The sequence below is a fragment of the Myotis myotis genome, unplaced genomic scaffold (assembly GCF_014108235.1).
Source record: "Myotis myotis isolate mMyoMyo1 unplaced genomic scaffold, mMyoMyo1.p scaffold_m19_p_1, whole genome shotgun sequence".
Taxonomy (NCBI): Eukaryota; Metazoa; Chordata; class Mammalia; order Chiroptera; family Vespertilionidae; genus Myotis; species Myotis myotis.
In genome coordinates this window covers 180,823,702-180,847,313 of record NW_023416313.1, presented here as the reverse complement: position 1 = coordinate 180,847,313, position 23,612 = coordinate 180,823,702, and the positions used below count along the sequence as shown (strand labels likewise).

Genomic DNA, 23,612 nt, shown 5'->3' with positions numbered 1-23,612 from the left:
ATCTGGGCTGCTTCCCCCAGGAGCTATATTAAGGAGAACAGTATTTTTAAGTTTTGTCTTTGAGGCCAAAAAAGCTTTCGGCCTATTTCTATCATTATTTATCTTTTTTATTTTCTTTTTTCTTTCTTCATTTTAAGATTTCTATTGCCCTTCATTTATTTTTAGTGCTTTGTAACTTCTTTGCCAGCTATTAGTTGCTGCTTAATTACATTTTCCTTTCTACAAAGAACATTTTCCTTCAACTGCTCTTTGGTTCTTTTACAGCCCATAAGTATCCAATGGTCCATTTATTACAAAAAGGTGATAATTCATTTAGCCAGGAACTATTGAAAAATATGGTAAAAAGCATCAAAATGAATGATGTCTATGGACCAATGAGTCAGATTTTAGAGACACTGAATAAATGTCCTCATTTTAAAAGACAGAGGTAAGTCATTATCTTAAATGAACATACTGTTCCTCTAGGCATATTAATGTTGTTTGCTTAGTAATTTGTTAGAATATCTCATGCTTATATTAGCATAAAAATTTTTGTAGAAAATGAATAAACTGTATGCATAGTAATTATCTTCTCCATTCTTCCCTTCTCCCCCCACCCCCTCCCAGGAGTTTATATAGAGAAATATTATTTCTCTCACTTGTGGCACTGGGAAGAGAAAATATTGATATAGGTAATTCTGCATAATATTTAACATGTAATACTTATATATCATTAAAAATATGTGTGTGCATACTTTCAATATATTTTATAGTTTTTATGTTGGTTGTCTTTATTATTTTAATAATGTATATTCATATAATATACTTTTTTCTTTTATTTTTTTGATATGAGATACTTTGATATTTTGGTAATGTTAATAATAAAGGTAACAATAGCCCTAACCGTTTTGGCTCAGTGGATAGAGTGTCGGCCTGCGGACTGAAAGGTCCCAGGTTCGATTCTGGTCAAGGGCATGTACCTTGGTTGCGGGCACATCCCCAGTGGGGTGTGTGCAGGAGGCAGCTGATGGATGTTTCTCTCTAATTGATGTTTCTAACTCTCTATCCTTTCCCCTTCCTCTCTGTAAAAAATCAATAAAAATATTTTTAAAAAAGGTAACAATAGAATTTCCATATAATCCATTAATTCCACTTCTGGATATATACCCAAAAGAATTGAAAGGAGGGTCTTAAGGAGACATTTGTGCACCCATGTTCATAGCAGCATTATTTATAATAGCTAAACTGGAAACAAGTGTTCATTGAAGTATGAGTGAATAAACAAAATGTGGTATATACATACAATGGAATACTATTCAGTCTTAAACAAAATGTGGTATATACATACAATGGAATACTATTCAGTCTTAAAAAAGAAGGAAATTCTGACATATGGTACAATATGGATGGAACCTTAAGGACATTATGTTAAGTGAAATAAGCCAGTCACAACAAGTCAAATACTATATGAGTCCATTTATGAAGTACTTGTAGTAGTCACAGTCATAGAGAAAAAAGTAGAATGGTAGTTGCCAGGGGCTGGAGGAGTGGAGAATGGGGAATTATTGTTTAATGTATTTAGTGTTTCTGTTTTATAAATGAAAAGAGTTATGGAGATGGATGATTATAATGGTTGCACATTATGAACGTATGTAATACCACTGAACTGTAGAGTTAAAAATGGTTAAGATGGCAGCCCTGGCTGTGTAGCTCGGTTGGTTAGAGCATAGTCCCATTACATCAAGGTTGAGGTTAAATCCCCGGTCAGGGCACATACAAGAATCAACATAAATAAGTGGAACAACAGATCGATATCCCTCTCCCTCTCCCTCTCCCTAAAAAAAAAAAAAAATCAATTAAAAATGGTTAAGATGGTAAATTTTATGTTATATATATTTTACCTCAGTTTTAAAATTTGGGGGGGGGGAATCATTTTTAAAAGTTGGCATCTTACAGCTTTAAATTTCACTGTTCTGTGTAATCTCACTCTAAAGAGTTAAAGAGCTATGGACTCTAAAGTTCCCATGTTCCAGTTCTGAAATTCTGTGGTCCTTTAGTTGTCAGAAAAGACCTCAAGATTCCTTCTTGGCCTTTAATTTTGCAGTTCTGTAGTATTATTTGGTTGTTATCAAAATCAAATATAAATTTCTTTATGCCTTTGTTTCTTGTGAATTTTTTCAGATGTATTTGATAAAGAATACAAGATGGCATACGATCGTCTCACACCTAGTCAAGTCAAGAATACACACAACTGTGACAGACCGCCAAGTACAGGAGTGATGGAATGTCGAAAAACCTTTGGAGAACCTTATCTTTAAGATGTGTGTGTGTGTGTGTGTGTGTGTGTACTTTCAATATGTATTGTATAGTCTGTGTATAAAATAACACTTTTAGACTCTAAACTTTTCTTCTTCAATTTTTGAAAATGAATTTGTAAATGGTTCAGAATGTCCATATAGCTCATGTACAGAATATTTTAAGGAGAATAGTGACCAATAGGGAGAGAGCCACTTTGTTTCCCCTTTCCTTTTTTTCCTTTACTTTCCCTATAACAATCAGTTCGTTTTGTGATGGGGAAATCCCTAAACAAAATTAGTTCCCATAAAATAAAACAACCTTTTCATGGTTTCTCTTGTAAGAGACATATTGAAAACTCATGTATGAAACTTGAACTAATGTAGTATCTCCTGTTTTCATAGACTAGTCAAATGTTTTGACCATGAAGTTGTATTATACATATTTTAAATTGTTTATAGTAAGTTGATATTTTTTTAATTTTTAAACTTAATATAGCAAGCTTAAAATGAACTTAAACTTATAAAGCAAGCAATTAAGTGCTTATTTTCCTTGTCTGCTATTTGAAGTAACTAGTACAGCTGCAGATCTCTATATGTAAATCTATCTATATTTTTTTTATTACTTGGGGGAATGATTAAAAAAATGTCAGTGCTAGTGTCTGTGTTGTCCTGGAATTGCATGTTAGTACTCCTACGCCTAACGGCAGTGAGTGAGTCATGACAAGGGTGTGCACTGCCCAGACTGACTCATTGAGCCTTGTGGAAGGAGAGCCCCAGAGGTTCCAAGTCTGTTTCTGCAAAATCAGGGTCAGTATACCACAATTCCAAAATTTCTCTATCGCTAATAGATACATACAGTCCACAGGGGAAATAGCTTACAAAGCCAAATATCAGTTTAAATTTTAATATCTACATAAATATTTATGTTGGGAAATATGTCAGACAATATACTCTATTCCAGATTTTAACCTTAATGTCTAAAATATTGGGTATGATGCAAATTGTACTGTATTTATCGGGAATATGGCCTACTGGAGTTTTCAGTTAATATTATATACAGATATAAATATTCAATTTTTTTTCAAAAGTAGAAAAGTAATAACTCTCTAAAAGTAAAGTCAGAGAGAATTTCCCATATTGAGGAAATTGGCTTTTTCAATAAGCCTTCAGAATCTGAAGTTTATGGAATGTAAAGTCCAGAAATCAGACAATAAATTGAATATTTAAGCATCATGAGTAGACTCTAAAATATATTTTTAATCTCATTTCTAATTTCACTTTCTTTGGGTAATTCTGATCAAAAGTATTCTTTGGCTGTTAGAATTATTTATAGATTTTCAGTACGTGTGTATGTTTGCATACATTGTCATTAAGGAAGGAATTCTCTAGCCAATTTCAAAGAAAAAAATGGGTGGTCCCAATTTATGTGTATAAAGCCAGTAAAGTCCAGGACATTTGGACTGGGGATAACATGAAGTCCTGAGACTTAGAATCAGCTCAGCTACAGAAAACCACCTTTTGAGTTCACACTGTTAGTGAATATCACGAAGCTGAAACATTTCACAGCTTTCTTCTACTCTGGAAAATAACAGGAAGAGTTTAAAAATGTAAAATTTTAGTTCAGTTAGTTTGGGGCTGAACTTGCTTACTTGAAAAATCTGGTGCTATGCATGTGTCTGCCTCTCCTTTGTAAATACCACTCCAATTTTGTCTTCTACTATTCAAATCCAAGCTTCACATTCTGAGTCTTATGTTTTCTACCTAAATCAGTGGTCGCCAACCTTTTGGACCTCACAGACCACTGGTTGGCGACTGCTGTTCTAAATCACTTGTAAGTTGTCTAGTGAGAAATATGTGATAGGTGAGACTTTTGGCATTGCCCACAACATCCCTCCAAACAGGATTCTGGGGTTCTATTCTGGCTTTTGTTGTTGTCTGTTGGTTGGTTTGTTTCCCTTATAAGAACAGCTTTCACTATTGTTTACCTATCTTTAACACAATATGAATCACAGTTCTTTTATTTCAAATCTGACCCAAAACGGTGAGGTAAAGCCCATTCTTCATAGGTCAAACTTATTTGGAAAAGTGAATATAATTTGTATCTCCTCCCCCCACACATAGTTTTATTTCTGCTTTTGGTTGGGTTTTGTTTCCCCTACTTTTAATCCCCAAGGAATATTATTTACACAAATTTAGTCTTAAAACATACTCTGAACCATGAAAAGGAAGTGGTAAACTCTTCAAAACAAAATTAAAATATGATCATCCTTTAAAATAACTCTATGCATTCTTTCCTTCTGTTTTTTTCTCTGTTGACCATACATTTTGGAGAATCATGGCCAATTGTGTTGGAGAGAAATACCCTTTGCTACATTACCTGTCTCTGATTTTCTTACTCTTAGTTTTGTTATATGTTTAATAGTTGAAAATAAATCATTCTGTGTCCTGGTATAACTTTACTACTTTTTTCAATTGTGTTTTGAATGTCACACACTTGTATTTTATATCATATTTAGATATTCAGCTTTTCATCCTATTGTCAGGTAGGGAGTTGTGCAGCTTGTTCATATTCTGATTTTTGTCTTTCGTGATTGTTTGGAGGATTTTTGTATTTGTGTGTGTTGTTTTTGTGTGTTGTTGTTGTTGTTTGCTTTAAAACCCTAAAATCACCTGCCTGTTTTATTGTAAGATTTTCTAATATGTCTTCCATTTTTGTATGTAGAGAAATGATCCCTGCAAATGTTGGTTCAGCATTTCAGGTGATAAATACTAATTTTACTTTATGCTGGTAATTACTATGATATTTTAGTGCAACTAACAATTGTTAGCCTACTGTATATAGAAGGCTGTTATGTTGGATTCTAAATACTTTGTAAGTATATGGTAAGAAAATGCCCATTTGTATGGTAAAGTGTGACAGCCCAGCTTTGTTTTTATCTCCCACTAGAACTTGAAAGCTGCTTTCAGGCACTTTATCTCAGAGCAGGAAGGGAAAGAGCAGACTGCGCTTGGCCCACCTCTGTGCTCGAGTTTGTATTCTCTGCCCTTTCTGTTTAGACACAAGGCTGAGTTTTACTTCAGAATCGAGTTCTGTAGCAGCTGCACACCAGTTGACCTTCATATCCTCAGTATTTGGTATCTTCTTTTTAATACCTTCACATTACCCTCTTCCTCTGGCCTCACAGTACATTTGCTGGCTTAATTATTCTTGTTTACAAAATCAACAGTGTACAAATTCACATAGGAATTTCTGACTCTGATTCAAAAAAATCTGTGTGCTTGGGCTTATTCTCTGAGATGGTAACAAACTCATCTGATAAAGTTACTGTGGCCCTTTCCACAGTTGCTGTTCATGTGGATGGCGCCCTCCTTTTGTATGTAATGATTTTCTTTTCAAACACAGTACTGTGATAGACCACCGGAGCAACGGTTGAAATTTTCTTTCAATGAAATTCTCCAGGTTTTACCTGCTCATCACAGGGAAGAGCTGAAGAGCAGAAGCAGTGCCGTGGGTGTGTGGGCAGCCTTAGGCCAGGGTGTCCTGCTGGTTCTAGTGATCCCCCTTCCCCAGGGATAGGCAGCCTGATCATGAGTTCTCTGTGTCTTTTATAGAGACCAGTCCCACCTGCAGCAGGACCTGCCCACAAAAAAGGGGTCAGAACCAAAGGTATTCTCTGACACATAAGGTTGACCAGTTCTTCAATTGTATCTACTAGGCTTTGCCCAGAATATTACATTCCAATTCTGGCTGCTTTTGGTATTCAATCTTTAAATAAATGATAATTATGGTATCCAGTGGTTCTCAACCTTCCTAATGCCGCGACCCTTTAATACAGTTCCTCATGTTGTGGTGACCCCCAACCATAAAATTATTTTCGTTTCTACTTCATAACTGTAATTTTGCTACTGTTATGAATCGTAATGTAAATATCTGATATGCAGGATGTATTTTCATTGTTCGCGACCCACAGGTTGAGAACCGCTGGCTATAGACAGTGTTATAAAAGGCCAAGCCTATAATTTGATAGAAACATTTTCAGATGAGAGTGCAATATATTGTTCGCAGTTTATAGTAACAATTTAAACATATACTAATTTTCATAAGTTTGGAATGTAGCCTTTTATTCTGGTACCATATAGAATTTTAACCTGTTAAATTAGAACGAGTTTCACATTACTAGAAATTTGGCCCAGGTCCATCAAGAAAATGCAACTTCATGGGGAATGAAGAAGAAACCATCTGTTCAGCCAGTCTTCCAATTCAGAAACCCTTGTGGGGACAGTTTGGACTTTCTAGACTGAACGAATGATCTAGAATACAGATTATTCTGTATTCTGTCCTGCTATCTTTTCTTATCACATCTGCCTATCAAATGAAAGGACCATCTCAACATTATGTTGACATTTTAAGATGGTAATTCATCTCTAAAACAGCACAATTTTAATAAATTATAGATCTGTAAATGTTTGACAAAAATTTTAACTTCCAAGCATCTTTTACAAGTTACATAAGTTTTTCATCTCCCGGAAATCTTTCTCTCCTTTCCCTCTTGAATTCCTTCTCACCCATCAAGACCCAGCTTTCATTTTATATGCTTAACCCTTTCTGTCATAGTGTAAACTTACCAGAACTTCCTTTCTAGGCAAAGAGAAATGCCAAAAATTCAGTACACTGATTAGGAAAAGGTTGTTAGATCATTAGAGTTAATTTTAATCATGAAGCAGCTTTATCATTACAGAACATTTCACTGTCCATCACTCCCCACTCAGTCATTCTGGGGAAGAGCGCCAGGTCCCTGGCCATCAGTGGGAGGAATGCCCTGTGGCTAGCTGGAATAGGCTGCAGAAACCAGGTTGGCGCCCAGAGTTGGCATTGGGATCTCCTTCCTGTTCTTAGGTCATGGCATGTGGAGACTGGGCACTGCAGCAGCATCAGGAATGAGGATAACTTCAGAATATGGAATTTGAATATGACTCCATATTCTTCATCAGTCTTCTCTGGAGCATTCTGACCATGTTTGTAAAATACCAATGGGACTCACAATTTATTGAAACTGAATAAAAGTCATTTCTAAAGAGCATGATTCCTGGGGTAGTGAGGCCATTAGTTAAATTAACGCAAACTAAAGATGGATTATGGACTGAAGTACTTTCTTTGAACACAGCCCATCAACACCAAAATGTTTGATTTTTTTTTTTCATATCACATCTGTCCTGCTATCTTCTAGTCTTCAGTGAATCCTCTCTCATGTTGTAACGAAAGCTCTATTTACCATCATCGTCTACAGTCCCCTCAGTTCCCTTTGCTCTGAAACCAGGGACATAGAACTGTTTCATTTCTCATGTGTCCCTTAACTTGATGCTAGTAAAAGCAGTAAGCATTGGTATTTAATATACAAGCACTTCAAATTCCACATGAAATGTTTAAATAACCAGACACTTTTTAAAAACAAGTGTCCTTTACACTAGCTATCTTGGAAGTAGAAATACTTTTGTTCTCACTGTGTTGCCATTGTGCTAAGCATTTTTGGGATTTCTCCTTTGTGATTGCCTTAATCCCCACTTGTAAGCCACATAAGACATCCATCCATCTTGCTTTATAGTCCCATCGGGGTTAACATGCAAAAGTGGCCTCACCCCACTGGATCTCTACTTTGTAAACCAGACTTGGCTCTACTGACCGAACTCCACCTTCTCACTCACTAGGAGCAGCTGTGCTGTTGGGTGAGAATATGCGGGAGGGGCAGAGCCAGGACCAGCCACTGTGTTATATGTCTAATCCCTCAAGGAGACCACTTGATGGAGACAACACTAACTTGGATTTTCTAATAAGTACATATTTTTAAATAGCCCTTAGAGTAGTTTTCCTTCTCTCATATCCAGGCCTTCCAATTCAAGGGCAAATTACAAATTTTAATTTCTTGGGTTACTTATTTTAATTTCACTTTTCAGAAATGCAATAAGAGCTAATGTAATCCTTTTAAGCTATAAAATATTGGTACACATCTTACTAATGATAATTGATTCCTGTTATATTTCATTTTTTCCTATAGCCTTAGCTCTTAAACTCACCAGTAACTGAACCAGTGATGATTACAAACCTGGTAGAACCTCATGTTTTGAACAGAAAAAGAGGAGACAGACAGGAAGTGCAGCATGTGCTTGGGGCAGGAGCCAGGAGGGTCAGATAGAGACCACATCTGCATCTTTTGGATCAGCAGCCCTTTAGTAATCAGGAATACGTGAGCTTGGTGGCTTGTCTTACTGTGCCTGTCCCAACCCTCCAGGTATCTCATGTAGAAAACCCTCTGACTCCAGGGGTCCTTTTACTGGAGTCCATGTGACAGTGTCTGTAGCAGTAAGGGTTGGAACTCCATACACTCCCCGACCCCAGAAGTGAGATTTTTAATCACAATGAGCTGCAGGTGTTCCCAACGATAACCTTCACTCCTGTATCACATTGACATCAGATGCTCCCAGCCTCTCAGTTCACTCTCCTGGATCATGTTCATTCATCAATGGACCAAGAGGTACAGTAACTTCTGCCATGGTTTTCTGGTCCATGTCCACTTTGAGCAACAGTGACTGACTCAGATAGATACAGGACAGGATATGATTCGATCTTCTAACATCACACTGATTATCAGGAATATAAAGTAAAGGAGGAACATTGTGAAGCCCAGGATCTTGTTCATTCTCCATTTGCACGATGCAATTGAAGAGATCACAAACAGGAGCATGAGAAAAAGCAGGACGATGGCACAGAACAAGCCATTGCTGCTGACTGGAACAGGCTGTAGTCCATTGATAAGAGAGAAAAGCAACCAGGGAACAGGCAGGCTGTGAGATGAAGAAACAATGAGTATTTTTCATGTTTCTAATCACATAAACTGTATTTTACAATTTACAAAGCACTCATTTTTACACACACACAATCTATGAAATAGAGCAGGAAATATTAGCCCCATTTCACAGAAGAGGATACCAAGGTTCAGGAAAGTTCAATTACATGCCCTTGGGCTCACAGCTAACTGGGAGAGCCTGGATTGAAACTGAAGTTTTCTAGGTCTGGCTATTTTTTCTTCATACCAAATGACTTGTATGACTAACCAGATCTGTTGATGTGTGACTCTAATCTCTAAATTTTTATGTAAGGCCCAGCTCAGGATAGCATTCCTTTAAATTACTTAGGGATAGGGCTCTCCTATGACCTTTCCCGGCCCCACCCATACACACAAATTCAAAGTAATGAAACCAAAGCCACCACTCAAGTCCAGGACATGACTAGGGAAATGAAAATAGGCCAGGTGAGGGAATGGGTGCAGCAGGATGCAGCATTTGCTTGTTTACACAAAATGCTTTTAGAGCTGGCGGGAACCCAAAAGCAAAGGAACAAGAACATCAGGAAGTGAGACTGAGTCATTGTCCCAACCCCACCTCCACCACCTTGCAGGTCAGTGAGCAGAGCATTTGACTGTATTTAGTAATGGAATTTAATGGACTTCATTTTTCAACTCATCTATAAATTCCAGTCAGTTACATTTCAGGCAGCATTTTAGTTCTATTATCTCATCTGTCTGTGATTAATGAAGGGAGAATACTTTGTTGCCTTATAGAAACTAATACTTTAAATGCCCTTTTATTCCATGTATAATGAATGAAGCAGAAAACCAGTGCACAGAGCCAACACAAGGTTTTCCAGTCTTACTTAATAATCCTTAAAAAGCAACTTTGCCACTCACCCCACGGTGATATCAAATATGTTACTGCCCACAGAGCTTGACACGGCCATGTCTCCCAGGCCTTTCCGAGCAACAATCACACTGGTGATCAGGTCAGGAATTGATGTGCCTGCTGCCAGGATCGTCAAACCCATAATCTCTTCAGAAATCCCTATTGTTTCACCAACCTGATAAACAGTAACAGCAATAAGAAACCACGGCAACAGCAAGTGGAAAATCTGAGGCTCTTCCACATACTGCTTTGTGCAAACCCAACACCTCCCATGGAGCTCAGCACACGCCCGTGACCTGAGCAAGGCCGGGTCATGGCGGAACTGACAGCTGGGGAGATGGGGCCCCTGCTCAAGGCTTCAGGGTATGACCCTGCTCTTATCTAAGATGGACTAAAAGTCCATCTCTAATACCACCTGTCACTGACATTCAAACAACAGTACCTCTACTTCTAAAAGAACTGCCCCTCCAAAGATCTGTTCATGTCACATTTCTATTTCCAGAACCATGGACACCTGCTATGTGCCAGGAACTAAGAGCTGGAGAGAAAAGTATGAGCAGTACAACACTGACCCTACTCTCGGCCTAGTGAAGGAAAAACGATTATAAACAACGATTACAGCTCTGTGCTAGTGCAATATTCCAGGTAGAACAGAAAAGCCATGGGCACTCAGAGGATTAAAATGCCAGAGACAGGGCAAAACTGTGCTTGCTCTCACAAGTGTGTACAATTCACCAGGTGGGGACGAGGGGGAGATGCATGACAGAGAAAGGGGACAGGGTGATGAGCAGATTGTGAAGGGCCTTCTATGTCACGCTGCATGTGAATGTAAGGAAAGCCACACTTGAAAAGTACTACATCCACTGGAATAAAAAGGCCGCCTTTGCCAACAATGTAGAAACTACAAATGCACTTGATGCTCACCATTCCCTAAGTACTGGAAATTTACCCTGAAGGAAAAAAGCCTTTCAACTTGCTGACACAGGATTTAGTTCCTGCTTTTTACTCACCTGGTGAGCCCACCACACCATAAGGTATGAGAATATGGCTATCCACAGGATGGATCCCAGGAAGGTGATAACAAAGAACTTTCTAGACTCCTATGTGAAAGTATGAAAAGAAAAAGAAGTGAGTTTCAGAGGCTAAAGGTCTTTGGCCCTTTTGAGAGAGCCCCAGAATCAGTGATGAGATCTGCTGGGGGATGATGGAGAGGATCCAGAGATGTGGGCTGAAATCTGTTTCCAGTGAGGACCTTGACATAGCAGGGAAAGGATGGGGTTGGTGGCCCACAAGGAAGTACAGTCAGTAGGGTGTTCAGTAGTCACCAAACTGAAGAGCTATTTGCTTGCCCCAGAACCAAGCCGATCTGGGTATTTGATTTGGCTTCTGCAACTTCTCTCTGCCCTACCCCTCTCCAGACCCAGAGACAAAATATGGACAGCCTTTGGGTGGGGTATGCTAGTCAGATTTTTCCCTGTTAATAGGATGCTGGGAAGAAATGGCACTTATCGCCTTGGGTTTTCACAGTAACCCTGTGAAATATGGTGGGGTGGGGTGGCATCATTCCTATATTAAAATCAGAATCCTGAAACAGTCAAGGCGGGACTAGTTCACATTGCTTATAGAGGTGGAAGTAAGCACATTCTAGGGCCTCACAGGCCCATGTCCCCCTAGGTGCATGGTCCCCTCCAGAGCTGCGAATTCCAACCCAAATCCTCTCTGTGGTTGAGCCCTGCCAAGCTGGTTGACCCTGTCCTCTCCCTCCTCTTGGGTGGAAAGCCTCTCTGGAGATAGACAGTCTAGGCTAGGGTATGGCTGGGCAAACTCACCAGCCTCCGGACGTCGGGCACTGTCAGCCACAGTGGGAACACAATGGGCAGGAGGAAGAGATAAATAGCCTGCTTCTGCCGGGTCTCAGGCCACTCCAGCGACAAAGGCTCCTCATTTTCTTCCTCTTCCTCCTCTTCTTCCTCATCCTCATCCTCATCCTCATCCTCATCCTCATCCTCATCCTCATCTTCATCTTCATCTTCACTGTCACCTCCATCACCGCCTCCTTCACCATTTGTACCTTTCTCAACACTTATGGCTTCACCTTGATTTTCAGCAATGAAGTCCTGCTCTTTATTTTCACCATCACCTTTCATTTTGCCATCTTCTCCTTCTGCTGGGAGTTCACCTTCTCCTTCATCATTTTCTTTTATTTCTGCTTGGACTTCACTCTTGTTCTCTTCATGTTCACCATCACCTCCATCACCTCCCCCTTCACCATCTGTACCTTTCTCATCACTTCTGGTTTCACCTTGATTTCCAGCATTGAATCCCTGCTCTTCGGTGTCACCTTTCACTTCACCAGCATCTCCTTCTGTTTGGAGTTCAGCTTCACTTTCATCATTTCTTTTTCTTTCTGCTTGGATTTCACCTTCACCTTCATTGTCTCCTTTCCCTTCTGCTTCAGTTTCACCTTCACCTTCTAGCTGAGTTTCACCTCCATTTTCACCTTCACCAGGAGCTTCAACCTCTTTGCCTGTCATTGCACCTGTGCTCTCAGCTCCAGCCACATCTCCTTCCTGCAATCCAAAGCCAACCGATTAACGTAACTTCTCTGCTTGTTTTCTTTCCCAGTTTCTTCCTATTATTTTTATTGTTGTTCTCTCAGAATATAGCTAAAAACTCATGTACGAGGAGAAAACTAGTGCAATTACTCAGCAAAATTCCCCTTCACAACATTCCTACCCAGTGGTTGTTTAGTCTTTATTTGAGCATTTCCAGGGATGGAACACTCACCGGAAGAACTTGTGTCATCTTTGGCAACTCTGCTTGGTTTGAAGTTCATATGTATACCAAGGAGCTACCCTCTGTGTCTAGGTTTACTCTGTGGAGATGCATAGAATAAAGCTAATCACTCTTCCACAAGACAGCTCTCTTTCCTGCATTAGAGATACCCAGGTCCTTCTGTCATCCCCCCATATAATGGCCTGGAGCCTCATCCCCAGCTTGGTGAACTCATTCTAATTAGCTTATATCCCATGAGGAGGCTTCTAAACCTGAACATAGAGCACTGCACAGAGTTTAATGGGATTATCAGCTTCCTTATCTTAGACATGTTTCCATTAATATTGCATGATAACTTTTGGTGATTATATAACATTGCTGTGTCCACTAAACTCCTAAACTGTTATATTACATCATAAGTATAAATTGATGATAATACCTATTTATTGATGGCTTATATGTGCCAGGCATCATGCTAAGTGATATTATAATAATAATAATAGTTAGCAAGTACTATGTTTCATGAGCAATTAATTAATGATATAGATAGAATTAAACCCATCTGATAGATGGAAAAACTAGGGTACAGAGTAGTTAAATAACTTGCCCATGATCCACACAGTTTGTGATAGAGTTGGGATTTGAATATGGATAGTCCAACTCTTGGCCTTTTAACCACCAACCTACCCTGTTTTGCAAATGCCAGGGCCAAATGAGATCTTTGGTTCCCAAACCTTACAGTGTAGGAAGCTTATTACAAATACACATTTCTGCCCTCACTGGTTTGGCTCAGTGGATAGAGCGTCAGCCTGCGGACTGAAGGGTCCCAGGTTCGATTCCGGTCAAGGGCATGTACCTTGGTTGCGGGCACATCCCCAGTTGGGGGTGTGAAGGAGGCAGCTGATCGATGTTTCTCTCTTGTCGATGTTTCTAACTCTCTATCCCTCTCCCTTCCTCTCTGTAAAAAAAAAAAATCAATAAAATATATTTTTTAAAAAACACAAAAAAAACAAATACACATTTCTGCCCTGGCCAGCGTGGCTCAGTTGGTTGCGTTATCCCATGCACCGAAATGTTCCCGTTAAGATTCCCACTCAGGGCACATGCCTGGGTTGCAGGCTTGATCCTGGGGAGGATCAATGTTTTGCTTTCAAATTGATGTTTCTCTCTTCCTTTCCCTTCTTCTCTCTTTAAAAATCAATTTTAAAATCTTAAAAAAAAAAGAAAGAAACAAATACACATTTCCTTGCCCCACCTGGACCAACTGAATTAGAATATTTGGGTCTGGAAGCCAGGAATCTATTTTAACATGCTCACAAGTGCTCCCAACAAGTCCATCTGCAGACCGGTGTTTGGGGACCATGGACTGATTCCATGCAGTCTGAAGCCATTGACTCTGAGGGTCCTCAGATTAGGCTCTCAACTAACTATAACAATGTGCTGATCCAAACGAGCAAATGGCCTGACTGTGTGCCCATGGAGTATGTTTTCTGTAACAAATTCCATGACATAGCCCATCCCCAAGGGATGCTCAGTGAGTCTCAAACTCCGCTGCATATTAAAGTCACCTGGAGACTTTAAAAACATTCATGCCCAACCCAGATATTCTGGCTTAATTGACTGAGGATGGGGCCTGGGCATTTTGGGGGGCCTGGGCATTTTTTAAGCTTCCCCAAATTGTTCTATTATGCAGCCAGGGTTAAGAACCCCTGATGAAGTCAAATATTAGTCTCTGTAAGGCTTTGCTTTGAATTTGGAATGAAGAGTGAGATTTTAGTCTGAAGTCATTCCTGCCTCCCTCACAGCCCCATCAGGAGAGGTTTCCTGGAGAAGACGACAAGTCCTTTAAATCCATAGGTATGGGAGTGTCTGCCCAGCCTGTACCCTCTTCTCTAAAAACTGCCACCCCTAACATCCCTTCTTCCTTGTTGAAGTCAAAGCACCCTCCTTTCCCTGCCACAGCTGATTGGACACAGGCTGGATCCCTGCCCCATGACCTGGTTTGAACGAGTTTTCTCTCTTCTGTGACAAGGAGCCAATCACTGGTTGATCCCCCCCTGTAGACTGAGAACTAGGGTAGTATTTTAGGGCTGTGTGAGCTAATAAGGAAGCAAATGGAGCCAGGCTACTAGGAAAGCGTGCACACAGAGGAGGGGATGTGAGGGAGAGCCAGACATGGACTGAGAAGCCTCCAGGGTCACAGATACCTTCTCAGGCCTAGGACCAGCTCCTAGTGACACCAACCTTCACTTCCTGCGCTGGGGTTCCTCTTAATCCCTTTTAATTGAGCTGGCTGTCCGGGACCTATTCGGGACACTCATGATACCATGAAAATGTCTTAGACCTGAACCCAAATTGCTGGCTTAAGGATAAGATATAATCGAGTGCTTCTGAGTGTCAAGTTTAAAAAAAAAAAAAAAAGCAATGGAACCTGCAAACTGATTGTTAATTTATTGCCAGTCACTCGACCCTTATTGTGCCCTGAGTTTCTCTCTGTGGGGGAAACAGAGATGACTCAGAATTGGATCCTGCCTTCAGGAACCTCACCACCTAGCAGGGGAGCTAAGAGACAGAGTACAAAGAAGGCAGTATTGATAAGAGCCCTGGGAGAGGAACAATATACCATAGGCATTCAGATTGGATGGTGGAGAAGCCTTATGGCAAAGGAGGCATTTGCACTTGCCTGGAGGCAGGTTAGGGTATCTGAAGAAGGAGGAAAAGGCATTCTAGGGGGAGGAAACTGTCTGGGCCCAGGTAGAAAAGCATGGAAACAAGAAGTCCAGTTTGGCTATAGCAGGTGGGAGAGGCTGAGGCTGTAAAGACAGCAGTATCAGAACGCAGGAAGCCCAGTGGACAAGGCCAAGATGCCTTGGAAGGTTCCCAGGCCTTTCCCCAGCACCCGCCCCGGGCATGTTAAGCTGACTGGTCTCGCCGTCCCTAAGTTGCTGGGAGACCCCTAACAGTTTTTTCTTATGTTTTTACAGCAGGTGACAGTTGGCAACACATTCTTGTATATGTTCTCTGACTCACACTCAGGTGTAATGGTGAATTAACTGGCCCCATGAAGTATCTCATCTTCCAATGCTTACCCCAGAGGAATGAACCTCAGACCTTCAGGAAGGAAGACTTTTTGGTCAACAAGTCCTTCCCTGGGTCTCTCACACTCCTCTACCTGGGAAGAGGCTTGTGCCTACCTGACCGCCAGGATCCTCCTCCTGATCTCCCTTGACGTCTGGAGCAGGGGCTGGTGTGACCTTGACCGCAGGGAGCTTGGTTGGCTCCTCCTCTTTAAAGGATAAACATGGGATAGGTCAGAAGAGGACCAGGTGTTGAGGGCAGCTAAGAGACCGATGTGAGTGGCTACTGGGCTATTGGACTTGTCCACTTCTGGATCTCAGAAGGGGGATTTCTTGTTGATAGAAAAAGTAAAATGATGTGATGTGAACTGTTACTGTCCTTTCCACAGAGATATGTACAGATGAGAGGACAGCTGGGAAATGGCAATCCTTGCTCCTTCTGTATTTGCAGACATTCCATCCTGGCCAGCATAGGCAACTGGAACAGAAAGAGGGTAAAGCCACAGCCCTAAGGGTCTGACCTTTCCCCCTACCAGCTGCATGGAGAGGATCCTAATGATTTCAAAGACAGCAGCTAGGAAGCCTTGGCAAGTCCGGAGAGCTGGGTTTAGGTACAGGCTCTTTCGCTTCTTGGCCATGTGGCTTTGGGAAAGTCACTTGACCTCTTGAGCCTCCGTTGTCTATAGAATGGTGTCTATAGAATGGTGTCTATAGAATGGGAACAACCACTGCTGCTCTAGCTCCCTCCAAGGGTTACTGAGTACAACAGGAGTCCCGGTGTGCGGTATAGAGCCCACAGGGCAGTAGCTGTCTCACACTCCCTGTCCCAGCAGCCACACAGATGCTGGATTTCTGTGCCACCAGACCCCTGGTGGCCTTTCCTCACTGGGGTTGCTGGTCTCGGGCCAATCCCTAGCAGAACTATCCTTTTTTAGAAGTGGCAGGAAGAAGAACTAGAGTCCAATATAGTCTAATATGGGACAAGATTCAGCAAAAACAGAAGTGGGAGTCAACAACCTCCAGCCTGGCCTTTCCTGGCCTTGCCTACCCCACATAAGGAGAGTATGGAGGGAACAGTACAGGACTGCCTGGGGAAGAGGGACCCTGGACTACAGCAAAGTGCAGGCAGCACCAGATCACCACTCCAGCTGACTGGCTCAGAGAGGCCAAGAGCCCTGCCTCAGCCCTGGCAGATAGGAGGAAGGAAGGTACAGGAGAAAACCTGCTGGTCTCACCATCCTCTCACCTTCTGGTTTGCTCTCTGCTTTGGCCTCCTGATTCAAGCTCTCCTCATCCCTGTTCTTGGAGGAGTGTGCTGCAAATGAAAAAGGAAGCATATCTGGGACCAAAGTATCCCCGCCACACCCTTCAGTTGGGCTGGTGGACTAGCAACCAGAGCAGCTCAAGTGCATGCGAAGAGGCTGGCCTGGGAGTTATGATGTCTGGATTCTAGTCCTACTAGGCCTGTCATGGTGCCCAGTTCTCAACTTCTGTCTTACATTCCCTGCACTGTCACTAACTGGCTATGACCTTGAGCAAGTCACTTCCCCTGTTTTCTTTCTGGTAAAATAACATGGTTAGTGTTGGGGGCAACAGGTAGGGTTTAATTCCTTTGTGAGCCCAAGTGAGGGCTGCCTGAGCGCTGAACTGAGGAGAATCCTCACCCAGGTCTGGTGGAGAGTGCCAGGATTGATCAGAGGTGTCTGCAATGGGCAGGGAATGGAGAAATAATCACATCCTTGGACTAGATTATGTGTAAGGGCCTTTACAGCTTACTTTCTATAAATCTACTATAAGCTTTGCTATAACTGCGGGGGCACTGCTGGTGGCCATATTCCTGAGCCTTCCCTCTCAGTGGCAAGGGGGAAGTAGCTGCTCCCCAAGCTCCTTGCCACACCCCTTTGACCCCAGACACCTGGAACCCACACAGGGCCCCCTTCCAGATCCCCGTGCACGTGCTTTCCTGGAGGCCCGCAGAGCACTGTGCTCAGAATGGTGCTGCCCTGGTTTCCAGGCAAGAAAAATGGGGAGGGCAACTCTCTCAGTGTGACTGTGACCCAGGAAACCTGCAAAGTGCTTTCCATGTATCATTTCAGGTGGGAGGCACAGAGACGGAGGTGCAGGGGCCATGAAGGTCCCCCTCACAGCCGTGTAGTGTGGGAAGGTGAGGATAATGATACACATGACAGAACGAAGCGGTGCCCTGGAGTCTATTCTGCATCCCACACTGGCTCTGCCCTGTGAACTCTGGGTGACCTTGGAAAGCCTGTGTATCCTCTCTAAGCCTCGGGGTCCCTTCTCTAAAAAGGCAACACCATGATACACACAATGTGGGGATCTGCGAGACAAAATAAATAAAAATACTGTAATTGCTGCAATTAAATATTATCTTAGCTCAGATTCTGAAACTAGACAACCTCGATTTGAATCCCAGTTCTTCCACTTGCTAGCCATGGACTGAGCTGAGTGATTCCTTAACCTCTCTGTCCTTCAGATTCTTCATCTGTAAAATCTGACAGACTTGTTGAAGGAATAAATTAATTGATACATCGACTTGCTTAAAACAGTGCTTAGCACAGCCGTGGGCAAACTACGGCCCCCGGGCCGGAAATGAATAAAACTAAAAAAAAAAAAAGACCGTACCCTTTTATGTAATGATGTTTACTTTGAATTTATATTAGTTCACACAAACACTCCATCCATGCTTTTGTTCCGGCCCTCCGGTCCAGTTTAAGAACCCATTGTGGCCCTTGAGTCAAAAAGTTTGCCCACCCCTGGCCTAGCACCTAGAAAGCACTGCATCAGGTTTAGCTATGACGATAATGATGAGCTGACACAGGAGTTGAGAGCAGCTGTCCCACTGAGCCTGCAGCAATGGGGCACCATGTTCCAGAGGGTTTGGGTTAGACCCTGACGGGATGAGCAGGTGCAATCTGGAAACATTAACAGGTCTGAAATTTCCTCCTCTCAGCCTGTCTCCGACATTCTCACAGTAGGTTCCAGCTGCAGCCCCTCTGGCAACGGGCTCCACTGCTCTGGCATGTTCGGTCCCTTGAAGTTTCCTGGTGGGCCTGCCCAGGAGGTCCTTGTCAGGACTGAGATGTCAGGAAGTGGCACTCCACCGCCTCCTTCATCCAAACAAGTCCAGCGCCCCTTGGCAGGAATCCAGCCCTGGCATCCTCTGTTGAGCGACACGTAGCTGTTGTCAAAGGGGGCCCCCTGGTTCCAGTCCTGGCACTGAGAATATCTGCCAGCTGATAGCTGGAGGGACTGGCAATAAAACCAAGTTCCCCTCTTTCCTTCTCATCCCTCCTCACACACCCTACCCTCTCGCTTCTCATGCCCCCAAGAAAAGCAGGCCAACTATGAAACCTCTCTCTCCGTCCCTCCCCCTCCGCCCCGCTCCCCCCCTCCCCCTCTCACACACACACACAGAAGAGGCATGGGGATCACTGGATCCTCTTCACAGGGTGAGAGTTCAGACCAGTTCTGTGGAAGAGCTGGAACACCTGACAAGGGTGGAAACATCTGGACAGCCATTGGAAACAGCACATGGAAACACAAACATGTATCTGGAAAGTCTTGGGAACAAAGGCCTTCATCACATTCCTGTGCTGTCACAGCCCCTCCTGGATGGAATCTCACGGTGTAGAATCAGGGTTGGCTTCCCTGGGCAGGACTGTACCACAGAGCATGCCAGCAATCATTCACAGCGAGGGCCACTCGATGCCACACAGGCACGCCGTGGACCACGCAGGACTGTCTTGCCTGGGTTGATGGTTGCTGGCTCCCCCAGAGCTGGTTTCCTCACATGCCTCTCAGCTCAGCACGGAGGATCATCTCCTTAGTATCAGTCTCCTCTGACCTCGGCCTGGCTTGGACATCACATAATCCTGTCAGGACAAGCAGGCCAGCTGGCGGCTGTGAGCGGTGGAAGCGGCCCAGGCAGGGGGCCCTTGGTCCCATTGAGGAGAAGTCTTCATCTTTAAGACTTTGCCAGAGTCAGTAACTCCCAGAGGAGGGGCCCAGCATGGCCCAGAGACACAGCTTCCTTCATGACACAGCCGCACGGATAGCACGCCGGCGGCCAGGGGCTGCAGCCTCGCTCTCAGAACCCCAGCGGGACTGCTTCTGGAGCGGGCGCTGCAGGAGGTCGTACTGTGTCCGCCAGGGCTCACCTCGAGGATTTGCTAAGGAAGGGTTGATCACCTTGTCTTTGAGTCTGCTTTCACAGTACAACGTAGTTGTTTCAAATACCCAAAGTCCCAATATTGTGTCTGAAGAAGATACTTAAGGGCCTGAGGGAATTCTGAGCCTTAAAAATGTGTCCCTGAACCAGGAATCTCAGTCAGGGTGCTCCCTGGGGCTCAAGGGTCAGTCTCTAGTGTCATATACAGTTCAGTCCTCAGCCCTCTGCCCAACTGCAACCACGACCCCATGGCTTCTGCCCAAAAGCCAACCTTCCCTTGATGGGCCTCCTGCCTGGAGGGGTGCCTGTGGGGGCCTGAGAATCGTGTTAGGGGCAGCTCTTAGGAGAGGGAGGCCAGAAGGCAGGAACTGGTAAGAAGGATGGTGAGAATCTCAGCTGCCAAATCATCTGTGAAGTTGGACATCAGCTCCCACTGCACTTTGGACCCTCACCACCCCCAGAAGTGGTCCTGGCAGCTCCCAGGATGTCCGTTGGGATTCCTGGCTGAGGGGGAGGGTTGGCAGTCTTCCCAGGACACCAGTTTCTAGCACCTCCAGGAGCTTCCCCCGGAAGCGACCCTGGCCAGTCAGCCTGAGCCAAGCTGCCTGGAGGAGACTGTGGCGGGCTGCACAGAGAAGGTACTGAGGGGCACACAGCATCATGGCCTCATTATCTGCAGCTGAACCTCCTCATGTCACAAGAGAGGACAGGGAGGCAGGGAAACAGGAATGTGGATGCCTAAAGGGCTTGGTTCCTTGGGGCCCTCTCCTCTCCCAGTGAGTTCCGTGTCTTCGTCTCTGCCCTGTCTCCCAGGCTGACTGCCACCCACTCTCCCCTGCTAACTCTCTCTTCCCACTCCTGCCCTCAACCCACCCACTGCCTCCGTTTTGCAGGTCCCAGTTGTTGTCCAGCTGCAGGAGGGAAGGAGTGGACAGGGAGACCACGCAGGTCTGGGGAGGCCTTGCTTACCTTCCCCCAGAGGGTCCAGGCTGTGGAGCATGAGCCGGTACATGGTGCTGCGGATGGTGCTGTTGTGCAGAGAGGCTGAGCTGCTCCCTCGGGTCAGCACGGACGGGAGCTGAGCAGGAGAGAGCAGCACAGGCCTCAGTGGGCCCTGCCCAAGCCAGGTGGGAAGCCCCCAAGGGCCTCGCTCAACACTGCCTCCCTTCCAGAGAGATCAGAGGGAAAGCACAGGAGTGTTTCCCTGGTCTCACCTTGTCCTTCACATTAACCAGGAGTTACACTGCTTTCTTCTCAGCCTCCCCTCAACTCTTCCATGACTGACTGATTCTACATACTGAGTAATTCCCCAAGGTCTCAAAAGGGAGCAGCAGACAATGGGTACTGAGGACACCACATGGCCAAGGGTTTTTCCATCTCCCCAAGTCCACCCCATAGAAGCACACGCTCACACCACACAGCAGACCCTGCACATGGGCGCAGCCCTTCGCAGTCCACGAACCGCATCATGGTGCTTTATCGCTGCCCCACTCCCACAGACAAGGAAACTGGGATCCCTTCTGCAGAAAAGGAAATGAAGACTCAACATGTTCATGTGAGGTGTAAATTAAAGAGTCAAGACTAGCACCCAGGCCTTCTAATTCCCAATTCAGATTTTTTCCTACCCATGTGCTCAGGAACCTTCACAGGCACACACATCCTCACATCTGTAGCTGCAGACACAGACGTGACACACACAGATTTACAAGGGAGCATCCAAAGACAGACAAACACTTGCTCAGTCCCTCTGACTCCCCCGCCCCCCACCCCACGCCCCACACCTCCATAACCTACCCCCCACTTTCACCTTCCCCATCCCTCTGGCTCTGAACTCTTCTGCCATCTAGTGGCTGTGGTAACACAGTACTTTACAACTGGTCTAGGGATTTTCTTTGGATGGGGAGGTTTCCTTTTATCTAGTAGGCCCAGCCTCTCTCTAAGGTCCCCATACTTCTTCCCAAATATCCCATAGGCCAAAGGCAGCTAAGACATTTTTTCACAAACCTCAGACTCTTCTGCCCCAGTGCCCTCTGATGGTTCTCTTAGTTCTGGGCATTCCAAAACCACAGGTAATTAGGCTTTTGACCAATCATGGCATGCTGGGGGCTGTAAAGTTAGACTTGAGTTCATCTAGTCCAGTCATTTACAGATACAGAATCTGAGGCCCAAGCTCACACAGCGAGCTAGTGGCAAAGCAGTGACATTCCAGCTCCCAAACCAGCACCTCCTCCCAGGCCACATGGGACCAAGAGTCCCTCGTTCCTTCCCAGGCTCCGCCTGGCAGCACTCCCAGGGGCTTCCCAGGCCTGAGCCCAGCCCAAGATCCTCGGCATCAGGGACACAGTGCCCTGAGTCTGTGGCTGTCCTTTGAGACCCTGCAGTGTCCTCACTGCGCAGACTCTACATGGCACCCACCTTCAGCTTCTTGTTCTCCTGTAGCTCATCCATCGCCACTGCCCCATCACCTGGCTGCAAACAGGGACAGGAGTCACAAGGTGTTTGGAGACCGTCACTCTTTCTCCCTATTTCCCTCTCTCTCCAGGAAGCCCTCAGGTTGGAACACAGAAACTCAGCAGAGACAACCTGGCCTTCCACAGCCTGGCTTCAGCCTGCATACGCCATTCCCAGCCAGATGTGTCCACTCACCACCCGTCTTCTGGTCCCTCAAATGTACCATCCTTCTTACCCACTTGAAACCTTCATTATGGGGCGCCCATCTAATTCTCTTTTACAGACTTCTATTCTTTTCCTTCATAGCACTTTCCCCACTTTGTGTTATATGTATGTGTTATTTGTGTTTTATGTATGTTAGCAAACATGCAAATAAATCGAGTGCCCAGTAGCATCTTGAAGACAGACTGCCTATTTCATTAACCATGTGTGTCCAGCACAAAAACTCTGCAAGGGTTTAATAAATATTTGATAAATTAATGAATGAACTGTCTTCTAAGTATACCTAATCTATTCCAACTCCTATTCCCCTGTTCATGCCTTCTCCGTCCCTCTGCATGCCAAATTTTCAGATATGCAACTTTCCCAAAAGGCCCCATCCACCTCACCCCCACTTCAGCTCGCTCTGCTACACCTCTCCTCAAAAGCTTTATAACAACAGTGAGCACACTCTGTGACACCAAAATCTGGCTCTGTAGACAAATAAGTGCGAGTGTCCTGGTGAAGCTGCAGGGCAGCCCGTGGGAAACAGCCCTAGAAAATCAAGCTGAAGGCTCATAAGCCCACAGTATGTACTATCTGGACCACTAGCTTGCCATTTTGCATTTACTGTCATTTTAACTTTTTTTTAAAATCACTGTTTAACCGTTCACATATATTTTTGGCCATTCAATGAAGTTATAATACAGCTATCTCTGTTCCCCTGAACTGTGTCTTGTACACAGTAGGTGCTCACTGCAGGTGATGAGTAGCTACTCCCAACTGGCCTCTAGTGCCATCTTCAGGCAGCAGGGTCACCAATGGCTGCCCCAGTTGCCTTCCAGTTGCCTCTTCCACCCCACCTACCTCCATGGCCAGAACTAGAACTGGACTTACTACACTCCCTTCTCT

General features: G+C 44.2%; 2 protein-coding genes and 1 long non-coding RNA gene across 37 annotated transcripts in view; 2 read left to right on the top strand and 1 right to left on the bottom strand.

Moving 5' to 3' along the window:
- Positions 1–5,059, top strand: part of DENND4A (DENN domain containing 4A) — a 106,724-nt gene extending 101,665 nt beyond the window's left edge. For 25 of the 35 annotated variants that reach the window (XM_036305249.1, XM_036305188.1, XM_036305207.1 and 22 more), the window contains 3 exons: positions 265–427; positions 607–671; positions 2,161–2,297. In XM_036305249.1, the coding sequence (XP_036161142.1) occupies positions 265–427; positions 607–671; positions 2,161–2,297 (365 nt within the window). Of the gene's footprint in view, positions 1–264; positions 428–606; positions 672–2,160 lie in introns of all 35 variants that reach the window. The other 10 variants (XM_036305320.1, XM_036305302.1, XM_036305292.1 and 7 more) reach the window with 3 other exon arrangements.
- Positions 5,060–6,979: 1,920 nt separating this feature from the next.
- Positions 6,980–23,612, bottom strand: part of SLC24A1 (solute carrier family 24 member 1) — a 32,290-nt gene continuing 15,657 nt past the window's right edge. The window contains exons 2-9 of the mRNA XM_036305378.1: positions 22,467–22,520; positions 21,021–21,129; positions 17,109–17,177; positions 15,980–16,071; positions 11,840–12,580; positions 11,021–11,110; positions 10,019–10,185; positions 6,980–9,116 (exon numbers count right to left, since the gene is read on the bottom strand). Of these exons, the coding sequence (XP_036161271.1) occupies positions 8,867–9,116; positions 10,019–10,185; positions 11,021–11,110; positions 11,840–12,580; positions 15,980–16,071; positions 17,109–17,177; positions 21,021–21,129; positions 22,467–22,520 (1,572 nt within the window). The 3' untranslated portion in view covers positions 6,980–8,866. The remainder of the gene's footprint in view (positions 9,117–10,018; positions 10,186–11,020; positions 11,111–11,839; positions 12,581–15,979; positions 16,072–17,108; positions 17,178–21,020; positions 21,130–22,466; positions 22,521–23,612) is intronic.
- On the top strand, positions 13,790–22,909 carry LOC118654127. Its single transcript, XR_004966972.1, has 3 exons — positions 13,790–16,137; positions 16,252–21,178; positions 22,594–22,909. It is a non-coding gene; the product is annotated as an uncharacterized LOC118654127 (long non-coding RNA).